Source organism: Lygodium microphyllum, chromosome 10, assembly GCF_053477565.2.
Source record: "Lygodium microphyllum isolate KBCC chromosome 10, Lygodium_microphyllum_v1.1.10, whole genome shotgun sequence".
Taxonomy (NCBI): domain Eukaryota; kingdom Viridiplantae; phylum Streptophyta; class Polypodiopsida; order Schizaeales; family Lygodiaceae; genus Lygodium; species Lygodium microphyllum.
The window spans coordinates 25,150,120-25,161,773 of record NC_141144.1 but is presented as its reverse complement, the minus strand read 5'-3'; the positions used below and the strand labels follow the sequence as shown (position 1 = coordinate 25,161,773).

The 11,654-nt window shown below is 34.5% G+C and overlaps 1 protein-coding gene across 1 annotated transcript; it reads left to right on the top strand.

Annotated features, from left to right (window-relative positions):
- Nucleotides 1-413: 413 nt before the first annotated feature.
- LOC148029806 (beta-glucosidase 13-like) lies at nt 414-11,379 on the top strand. The gene is made up of 13 exons (XM_087686113.1): nt 414-809; nt 1,347-1,413; nt 1,515-1,573; nt 2,471-2,546; nt 6,977-7,048; nt 7,149-7,236; nt 7,358-7,610; nt 7,792-7,907; nt 7,997-8,217; nt 10,188-10,219; nt 10,612-10,717; nt 10,821-10,929; nt 11,088-11,379. The coding sequence occupies exons 1-13, from the start codon at nt 558-560 to the stop codon at nt 11,257-11,259; spliced, it is 1,623 nt and encodes a 540-aa protein (XP_087542239.1). The 5' UTR covers nt 414-557; the 3' UTR covers nt 11,260-11,379.
- The last annotated feature ends 275 nt before the right edge of the window (nt 11,380-11,654 follow it).

Below are 11,654 nucleotides of genomic sequence, written 5' to 3'. Positions count from 1 at the left end.
TCTCTCTCTCTCTCTCTCTCTCTCTCTCTCTCTCTCTCTCTCTCCCCTTTAGATCTCATGCACTCTTGTTACTATTGATGGTTTGTAATGATTGTATGTTTTGAACAGGCCATTTTCAAGCTCACCTATTGAAGGACTTGAAGAGATTATCACCTTGGACATGGACATCAGCATTCACAAAGAACCATCCTTTAGTGTACTTTTCTTGGCTAGATTTTCGAAAAAGAACCAATTGAAATTCCAGATTGTCCTAATGAAAACCATCTATTGATTTGAACATATCACTTATAAAAGAGACTAATGCCATATTTCTTTTCACAAAAACGAAAATTGGCCAAATTTCAACCTTGTCCCTTGTTGCATGGGAAAAAGAAGTTTGGGAGGACTCATGCACAACTCTCTTGAGAGTCTTGAGGAAAGAAGGGGATAACCTCACGTGGGGAAGAAGTCTCCATAGGAGATTGAAAAAAACCCATTGGGAGGGGTCCTAGTGCCATGCACTTCCTCTATAAGTACGGAATGATTGGTGCCTATACTACGAGGCTGCTGGGCAGGGGATGCTGATTAGCATCGATATTCCAATCAGCTTATATCTGAGTCCCCGGGGGGGTTTTAGTGTGGCTGTGGCAATGGGCGTCCTGCAGCAGCGGGTGAATATGCTAAGAGTAGGCGCGCTGATTCTTCTTCTTTGCTTTCCTGCAACTGCCATTGCAGCCCATGATATTGAATATGATCAGCATAAGCCCACATTGAGCCGGAAGGACTTCCCAGAGGGCTTCGTATTTGGCACAGCCACGTCTGCGTATCAGGTGAATCTGACCAACATACCTCGAACAATTCCCTACACATACATGTAGATATGCATACATACACACAGAGAGAGAGAGAGAGAGAGAGAGAGAGAGAGAGAGAGAGAGAGAGAGAGAGAGAGAGAGCGCTTGTCACTTGAATTTCGTTATACAGTTTGCATGAGGGGCCGGAGAACAAGACTGAGAGAGCGCTTGTCACTTGAACTTCGTTATACAGTTTGCATGAGGGGAGAACAAGACTGAGAGAGCGCTTGTCACGAGAGAGAGAGAGAGAGAGAGAGAGAGAGAGAGAGAGAGTCTAGAGAGAGAGAGAGAGAGAGAGAGAGCGCTTGTCACTTGAATTTCGTTATACAGTTAGCATGAGGGGAGAACAAGACTGAGAGAGCGCTTGTCACGAGAGAGAGAGAGAGAGAGAGAGAGAGAGAGAGAGAGAGAGGCGAGCGCTTCTCACTTGAATTTTGGTAGCCCATACGGCTTGTCTCTTTGTTTGCCTTGTTGTCTCTTAATCTCTTGTTAATGAATGTCATGAATTATTAGATTGAGGGTGCCGCCCATGAAGGAGGACGAGGACCTAGCATCTGGGACAACTTCTCACAGACTAGAGGTTCTCCTTTCCCTCAACCCTTTGGCCATTATACACAATACAAGTATTGGCTACTAACCTACTTATATACCCTTTTAACTTCTTTTCTTGAGTCTCCATAGGCAACATCTTGGGCAACGGTAATGGCAATGTTGCATCGGACCAATATCATCATTACAAGGTGCATATAAACATCGTCATTTGATAGTTGTCTTAGTGTAATAACAAGCTTTTTGTAGTTATCATTATTCTATTACATAATCTGAAACATGCATTAAGAAAATCATCCAATCATGAAACTGCATCTATAATTACATGGTATACAGGGCTTCAAAATCCTATGATAATGGCAATGTTCTTTATTTGAAGAGTTGTTACAGAAGCATGTCGTGATAATTAAAAGCATAATCTTTTAAGAATCACTCAAAGTTGAGTAAAACCTCTCTCAATGAAGTATGCTAAAGTATTTGTTTAAAATGATTGTACTTTGAAAAATCTACCCACCATTGGGAGGATTGTAATCAAAGAGGCCTCATCCTTACATGGAAGTGTAAACTAAGTTTGGCCCGTTCATACATCTAAAAAGAAAGAGGAGTTAACAAGTTCTATTTTGAATATGTGTTCTTAACAAAATTGTGAGTTTGCAAACTTCTCGTCAACATTATTGGTAGTATGCATCAAGTTTGACTAATTGATACCTCTCAAGAAAGACTAGATGTTAAAAAGTTTTGTTTCCAATATGTGTTCTTCATGAAAATGTGAGTTTGCAAATTTATCTTCAACAAGGCAAAACATGTAGATATTTTTGGGAAGTGAAGAACTATGGACCAACTTTAAGCAAACAAGTTTCTCAATCATTGTTTATGAATATCCATAAATGGATACATTTATACCTCAATTTACCAAGTTCAAATTTAAATGATTGGGTAATACTGATATTACTTTTCTCATACAACTACTTTAGAACTTTCTTTATTTAGAATTTTGAGTTTCATTGATATCTCAAAGAACAACATGATAAAAGGAAGCATTTTTTATATATTGGACTAAAGGTTTTTATTTCATCATGTAAAATTAGGAGGATATTTCCTTAATGTCCTTTATGGGCATGGATGCATATCGATTCTCCATCTCATGGCCACGCATTTATCCAGGTAATTCCATCAATCCTTTCCATGGTAATTGAATTTGGATAAGTCATTAGGATGAACTATAATCTTGGATGGTCCAAAGCTTGTTAAGTTGGCATATGCCATTGAGTTCAAAGTTTAGACAAGAGGTGCCATATTTACTTCCATATTGTAGCCCTGACTAGCATCAACTTTAACCCTGTCTTGTAACTTTCCAAATCAACACATCACTTAACATTGTTGTTTGGAGCTAAACAAAAAGTTTCCCGTGTTAATAAAATTTCAAGTCTCTTGATGAGAATCCATAGCATGCAAAATATAGACTATTTTCATGAAAGTTTCAAGTTGATGAGAAAGCTTCGAAATGGTTCTTGAAGGCAATTTATTTTGACACATTGTACAACTACTATCTTGTGTTCATCACCTTTCCTTGAAACATTGTTTTCTTAGCATTCCAACTTAGAGATTAAAAAATCAGTTTTTTGGTTGCCTTACCTTGAAATTCATAGGATATACATAGCCACAAACATGTTTGGGTTTTTTGTTTGCTCCAAGACTAGTGTTAACATAATCTTGAATGAGTATCCCCCTTCAACTCCAATATTGAACTAAAATGTACCATGATGTAGCGTATACGCTAAAGGTTTTCCCGATTCTTACATGGCAACTTATTACATCTTTGATTGCCCATGGAAAAGTTTATTCAGTATGAGAAGATGAAAATTTTGTTCCTTTAGAAACCTTTTGCAAATTGCTATCATTTTAGAGTTTGACTTTTCACTTGGACTACCCTCTATAATGAATTGTTTTTTCCAAGTTTAGGTAATATAATTTCCTTATTCAAAAACATATGCTTACATCCAAATTTGGTGATATATGAGTAGGCTAAGTATTATTTTATAGTGTATTAATCCTCTAGAGGTCTTCCAAATTCACCATAAAAATAGTCCTCTTAGGGACTGTAAGCACATATTGTTGAGATGTTTACCATTAGTCCATATATTGTGCACATATGAAAATAGTTTCTAATACAACCACCACTTTTGATTATATTAGTCTTTTGGAGTTCTTCCAAACTAACCACAATGATGGACCTCTTAGGGGTTGTAAGACCATATTGTCGAGAGATATTTACAACTAGTCCATATGTTGTGCTCATATGAAAACAATTCTACCAGTCTATAAGCTATAGCAACCTTTTTCAAGGATTTCAACACTAGTCTTTTTCTCAATGCGAATAATAAAGCTTACATCAAGACTTGTGGTCCAGGGGCACCTAGACCTTTCACTACCAACTCAATACTTGGTCCCATTACAATGTCCATGTTGCTAAGTAACCTAGTGGATCCATAATCTCTTTCTCTCCATTATCAACTCAATACCTAGTCCCATTACCATTTCCATTTTGCTAAGTAGCCTAGTGGATCCATAATCCCTTTCTCTCCATTGTACATGGTGTCCTTATTGCTACCTATAAGAATGGAGCACTTGATGTTGGATGTATCACACCATGTCATTGCCACTTGAGCTAGCAACTCCTTGATTGTTAACACTAGTCAACAAGTCATAATCATGAAAATATTTGATGTAGGAAGACATCTAAACTACACATAAGAAATGAATTGGATCCTCCACACACGCTCTCTTTATTTATGTACCATCAAGGGCAAAAAGAGAAATATCTTCTTGATAGAGGAAAGTAAGAACTGTATCATGCACCCCTCCCATGTCTGCATCAACCCTCTACTATGATTAAAGGTCTAGATCATAGTGAATTTTCAACCAAGAAATAGTTGGAAACATTAAGACCAAAAAGTATTGAAGACTGGGCCCAATTTAGTAATATTAGTAAAAAAATCATGGAAGCTTCAACTAGTGTTGAATTTAAAAAAACAATGGTGGAGTACATAGGTTGATTATATCAAATGTCATCACATGAATTGATAAACTCTATAAGATCTTATTTTCCTTGAAATTTGCAAGCTTTCATAAATTTGTTTGTGAAATCTTATATTAGATTTTGTTTGTTGTTACGAAGACACTAACTTCTACATAGTCTCATAAGAGACTTAAAATTTTGAGGGTCCTTGATAAGATTCCAATTGGGGTGGTTGAAAGTGTGTATTTCTTTATCCATAGTACAAGTCATTATTGTGCAATGAGGTGTCATCAAATTGTATGATGCATCTTGTTTTTACAAACCAAAATAGGACTTTCTAAATTGTGTTAATGAATTTTAAAAGCAATGAAGTAGTATTTGCAAGAAGGAAGAAAAAGTAAAATTGATTCTAGCTAGAAGTTTACTATCAAAGTACTCTTAAATCCTACAAAAAACATTAACTCTTTTTCTACAAGTGCACCACATTTGGCCTACATAATCATGAGGAGGAGAACCCTTTCTTGGTGCTTATAGAGATCATTATGCTTGCCAACTAAGATCTTGATTTACATCCATGTATGCATTTGTTTCTCTTTCTCCATATTCACTATTTATTTGTGGTCACATATTTCCTCCAAAGACAAAGTATCTCATTATAGTAAATTTTAAAATATATGCCTCTAAGACATATACAACCTCAAATTTTGGCAATAAATTTCATTTTTCCTACGTACAAATATCTATTCTTTGTGTTACTACTGAATTCATGTTCTATTGCCACATGTTTTAAATTGACTACATAGATATTATCATGATTTTCCAATGCCTTCCCTTCATGCTTCAATGTAGACATGAAATATGGGATCAAATACCACTAAGTATGTTTATGAATTTTCCACCACGTTTGTACTTTGCTACAATACCTAAAGCCCCATAGTTTTCTAATTATTCAAAATGTTGTAATATCACTTAAACTACACTACCAAAGACAATATTAATCACAAACGCATACATATATCCTTTGACGAGGAACGTTTATAATCAACTTTCTATTGTCATAAATCAAAACTTTTCCAACACATTTGGGATTTTGTGCATGTAGCTATGGCTTTCACCATTTCATATTCACCTTATTTGTGGCAAACTTATTCATTTCAAACAATACTCCATTCTTATGTGGCTACTCAAATTCTAGAAGATGCCAAGAAGGTTGAAAATTAATGAATTTTATCCTTAGCCAAGGAAACTATATGCATTGAAACTAGTGTTTGTCATCAAAATAATGAAACTAGTGTTTGTCATCATTTTCACCGTAATGTTCCCTTAAGTACTCAAATTAAGGTACTTTTCATCAATTCCTAAACTTGTGTATGTCCAAAGAAAAGGTATTGCAACCCAATTATTTTGGTCTCTCACCAGTCTTCCTTAATTTCTAATAGATGTTAAGCACTACATGGACACAAGTACCCTAAGGAAACATTATTGTATTGTGCAATATATTGGTAGAAGAAAAAAATTCCAACTACATGTCCATGGCTCTCCAAATCTTTTTCACAAATCATTTCTAAATTTTTACAGTCTCCATTAACCTCAATTAATTTTTCTTCTACCTTTAACAACTTGACTACGTACTTTCACTAATGCTCAAGCTTATAGGTTTCTAGAAGCTTGCTTAGTACCTTAATGTATGTCTTAGAACTCTAGGCTCATCTTTTAGCTTTTTTCCCCCTCATATGATTCTATTGCATGACACCAAAGTGTAATGTTAAGATCTTAAACGAGTGCATTCTATGTCTATGATTTTATTAAGACAAAGGAATTGTTAATCCAAAAACTTTGCACTTTCATATGTGACACATTGAAATAAATTTACCAATTTTTTAATCAACACATAGTTCCAAATATCTAATGATTTTATGTTGTCCCATGCTAGTAGAAGTAAATACACCTTGCTTGTCCAAAGCTATCCTATGTTTCATGGAAAAGGTGGATTGACAAAATGAATTTAGAGAAGAAAAAGGAGAGAGAGAGAGAGAGAGAGAGAGAGAGAGAGAGAGAGAGGTAAGAACTAGGAGTAGAGCATAGAATGACAAGGTGATATGGTGGTGAGATTCTTGACACCTCATTTGATGTGTTAGCTCACAAATTATATGTATCAATTACTCTAAGATAGTTGTTAGTACAAGGTCTATGGTGTTATCTAACTTGCAATTTCTTATTGAGAACAATATGTAGGTGTCATAATCAAGTCTTTAAATAGAACTTTTGCTAATGAACACAACTATTGATAAGGTAGTCTCTAGAAGATTTATGAATATATCTAACTTGTACTACCACATCAAGAATGGTATGTAGGTGTCATAGTCAAGTTTTTTAAAGAATATGAGCAATTCACATAATTGTAAGGTAGACTTAGTTTTATCATTTCACCAACACAACTATCTATACAATAATTCTTAGAGATTATCATTACATCACATAACAATGCATGAAAGGCCTCTAAAGAGACATAAATCTACTATTTAACCCATTAAGGGCTCATCTTGCTTATATTGAGATGCCATATTGTGTGTAGATGGGAGAGGAAAGGTTAATGAGCTTGGAATAGCATACTACAACCACCTTATCGATGGCCTCCTTGAGAAAGGTAATTAACCTTATTTTCTTATTTAATCTTTTTTTGTCACATAACATTTAGTTTAACCATAGTTTCATCTACAACATAATCTAACAAAGTGCTTCACTAGGCATTGTTCCTTTTGTAACTCTATACCATTGGGACCTTCCACAAAAGCTTGAGGATGAATATCATAGTTGGCTTAGTCCTCGTATTGTGTAAGGAAACTCTTTCACAAAGTGACAACCTTTTTTCTAATTGAATTTTGTTTTTTCTAAATAACGTTATGCACTAGTGGAGGGAAATGGTTTGGCTTACACTTTCTCCTCAAATGTATAGGCAAGATTATGCAAACTATGCTGATACATGTTTTAAGTACTTTGGTGATCGTGTCAAACATTGGATAACATTCAATGAGCCCACTAGCTTCATCCTATCTGGATACGACACAGGAGTATTTCCACCTAGAAGATGCTCTAAGTGGGTGGGGAATTGCACAAAGGGAAACTCTATGACTGAGCCATACATCGCAGCACACAATATGCTACGTTCACATGTAGCTGCTGTCGACATATACCGATCCAAGTATAAGGTATACCCTACACAACAATTCAATTTTACTATGTACTATTCAAATAAAGGCAAAAAGGTCTTAAAGGGACAAGAAAATTATGGATATAAAAGAGTTGCAATAGGGTGCTAATGTTAACAAACATGCATAAGAAATTTGTCTAATGTGTAACATAATAAAAGATTGTTTAACGTGTTTGTAGAGTCAACAAAAAGGAAAAATTTCTATGACATTATATTCCGCTTGGTACATTCCTCTCACAAACTCATTAGAAGATCAAAAAGCAGTCTCAAGGATATTGGACTTTACACTTGGCTGGTGAGTTTTGGTTTTCCAAATCTAATAACCAACTTGCCTAGATGTACATAGGGAAATTTACTATGTTTTTGTATTTATGTTATTCTTAGGTACTTGGATCCCCTTATTTATGGTGATTACCCCAAAATAATGAAGAATCTTGTGGGTGATCGACTACCAAAATTTACAAATGAAGAAAAGAAGAAGCTTCGTCAATCAGTTGATTTTCTTGGGATAAATTATTACACCACAAATTATGTAGGTTCCATCTCAACTTATCCAAACCCACAACATACCAGTTTCTATGAAGATTCCATGACTATATTAACAGGTACAAAGTTGCAATTCACTCATCTTTCCTCTCAACTCATGCTAAAATGTAATGTTTTCATGAAAGTTGAACTTAATTACAAAAGTTTGCATAAAGTTAAAAATATCATTGGCACTCATATGTGTGGAAATGTCCTATTTTATAGAAAAGACTTAAGACTTGTAGCATAACTATAGTGGACTTTATGTTCTCTACATTGTTCATTACTCCAATACAATTTTCCATAATGTTCACTACATTGTTCATTACTCCAATATAATTTTCCATAAGGGCTAGCCCATGTACATTTCAAAAGATTGTTGGATTGAGTCATGGTAGGACCATTGTACATCTAGTTGCCATACCCCATCTTCCTCTTAATGTGAAATAAACTTGGTTTCATTCCTAAACATTGTGACACCATGGTTGTTAATATTCCAACTCAAACCTCCAAAGAAGTTTTAGTCTCTTAAACTCCTCCAAAAGTGGAATCAAGACCAATTCCACCTCATTCCATGATAGCTCTACCTAAATTCCAAGATTGCAATGCTATAATAATCACAAAGTTTTCCTCAAAGTTAGATTGCCTAGATATTTCCCACAATGATCCCTAGAAGTGAATAAGAAAAGTTATGACATCATAACATGTTTAAGAACATTAGAGAGAGAGAGAGAGAGAGAGAGAGAGAGAGAGAGAGAGAGAGAGAGAGAGAGAGAGTGTGTGTGTGTGTGTGTGTGTGTGGGAGAGAGAGTGTATGTGTGCATGTGTGTCCATATGTGCAAGCTCCTTCTTAGCTCTTAATGACTCTAGAATTTGGCCAAAAACGTAATAGCATATGCTTTAGTATGTTGCATAATATCGACCTTCTCTAGGGCATGATTACTTAATTACTTCTTCTGTCATTATAGAACCCCAATCTTCTCACATGAATCATATGTTCAATGCCTAGAATTCATGTTAAAATATAAGAAAAGGTCTATATGTTATAGTTGCTTCTTTGGCAACAAATTGGAATTTCATTTTCCCTAGAGCTTAATAGGGCCATGACGAGAAACAAAGACTTCTTGAAAGTACCATTAGCATTGAATGAAATGTGGACCTACCTAAGAAGGGTATCCTATGAATGTTCTTATGGTACCTTGATTGGATTGTCAATGCAAGAGGAAATACTTACAATGATGATGTGTTGGAAATCATTATTACATCATCATCAATAATGGGTAGATTAAGAGTCACATAATATCAAATTATTTGTAAAATTTTTCAATTACTATGTTTCTTGAAATAAAATTAATTGAACTGAAACTCAATATCTTTCAAGTTGCAATTTGAATGAGGTAAAGACCATGTTGACACACATATGGTTGCAAAGATTATTGGCACATGTGCATGGTCCATATTGATTACATCAAGGTCCTTTTCATGGCAAGTAGTACTAGAAATGTAACTCAAATGTTAAACTACTGATATAGTGGAATGTGCAAGAACATGACAACCTATGGTGCTTCATGCAAACTTAACAAGACATAATTGAAAAAATGAAAATGGAAACTAGAAGTTGTAATTTATTGTCATTTATTTTGAAGGTATTTGATGAGAATATTTAAATGGGGTGCATACTATATATAAATTCATGGATAGTCATTAATTTATTGAAATGATATTGGGACCATTCTCAGACCTTAATTGCTCTTCTATTATTTCAATGGATCTCTCTCTCTCTCTCTCTCTCTCTCTCTCTCTCTCTCTCTCTCTCTCTCTCTCTCTCTCTCTCTCTCTCTCTCTCTCTCTCTCTCTCTCTCTCTCTCTCTCTCTCTCTCTCTCTCTCTCTCCACACATGCACACACATGTATCATGTGCATGCACATGCACCCAAATAAGTATGTGTGACTATAATGAAAATTGTGAAATTTTAACACATGTTCATACATTGTATACCATCATATACCTTGGTTTAATGCCTAATATTTTCCTTTTATTTTTCTTTTAGGTGAACGTAATGGGATTGGTATAGGGCCACAGGTTTGTATTTGCATTTTCTAGAATATAGCTAAGTGTTCAATTCCATTAAAAATTTTAGCATTGTAGAAGAATCTACAACCCTTCTTTGTTAAGACAAAATAAAGAAAGTATCACATATAATATCTACCATCCATTTTTGGTTAAGGAAATACATTAGAGCACAAAATAAGAAGCCCATGTTTTGGTAAATTATTGTGCTCAACATCCCTATACCTATAAGTATATTTAAATATTTCTTAACAATTTTTGTATTTTAGTTTACATATTTATAAGAACATTCTAAAATTTTCATGATTTTTATCACATTTTAAAGAATGCTATGAAAATGCATGAGTGGCTTATTCAATATTCAAAATTGTAAATTGATGAAAAGTTACATGTTTATGTAATAGGCAGCATCAAGTTGGCTCTATATATATCCTCGTGGTATATATGATCTCTTGACATACATCAAAAAGAGATACTCAGTGCCTGTACCCATATACATTACAGAGAATGGTACATATTATAAACAATCACAAAGCTCATGTTTGATTGATGCAAGTACACCACAAGATTATAGATATTGAATCTTTCTTATTTAACTTATTTTTTCAAATAGGTGTAGATGAAGCCAACAATGCGACACTACCTTTGAAAGAAGCATTGCAAGACACAACACGAATCAATTTTTATCAAGAACACCTTTCTAACTTGTCATTGGCCATCAAGTAATCCTCCATACTTTGGTCTTAGACATTGTTAAAGAGTTGTTGCTAGTATCTTTTGAAAAGGTTGAAAGATGATCATTAAAAAAATATGTTTCATTTTTTTTTAGCAAAGTAACCTTTAGGCTAAATGATGTCTTGTTGCTATTTGTGCTTTTTAGAGAAGGTGTTGATGTGCAAGGTTTCTTTGCATGGTCTCTACTTGACAACTTTGAGTGGACATGGGGATATACAGTACGGTTTGGCATTTATTTTGTTGACTTCCACACATTGGAGAGGTATCCAAAACTCTCTGTGTCATGGTTCAAAGAGCTTCTCCAAAGAAATATGTAAATCAATGACCTTGTGGATCTTAAAACCTTAGAGCATGTCTTTCATACACTCCAAAGCTTTGTATGATGGTTTGATTTTATCAATAAATTCAATAAACTAAGCTCGTACCATTCACATGAATATCTTCTAAACAAAATTATATTTAAACTTTGCAAGTTGTTGTGATGGCCATGTTTTAGGAAGACAATAGCTTTATTTGGGGGGGGGGGGATAAATGCAAAATAAGTATATGTTTATTGTAAAGTATTTACAACATCAAAAGATGTAACTTAAAATTCAAAAAACTTGTAGCATATGAGCTTTAGCCAATAATTTATAAGACAACTTCAAGATAGAAACATTCATTTTAAAAGACTTGAGTATTCTTGATACTTCCTCTTTATGATGGCCTAAAG

Coding starts and splice junctions, on each gene's coding strand:
- LOC148029806 (XM_087686113.1), top strand. CDS start 558: ATGCTGATTAGCATCGATATTCCAATCAGCTTATATCTGAGTCCCCGG. Junction 1,414..1,514: donor CAACTTCTCACAGACTAGAG/GTTCTCCTTTCC, acceptor GAGTCTCCATAG/GCAACATCTTGGGCAACGGT. Junction 7,049..7,148: donor CGATGGCCTCCTTGAGAAAG/GTAATTAACCTT, acceptor GTGCTTCACTAG/GCATTGTTCCTTTTGTAACT.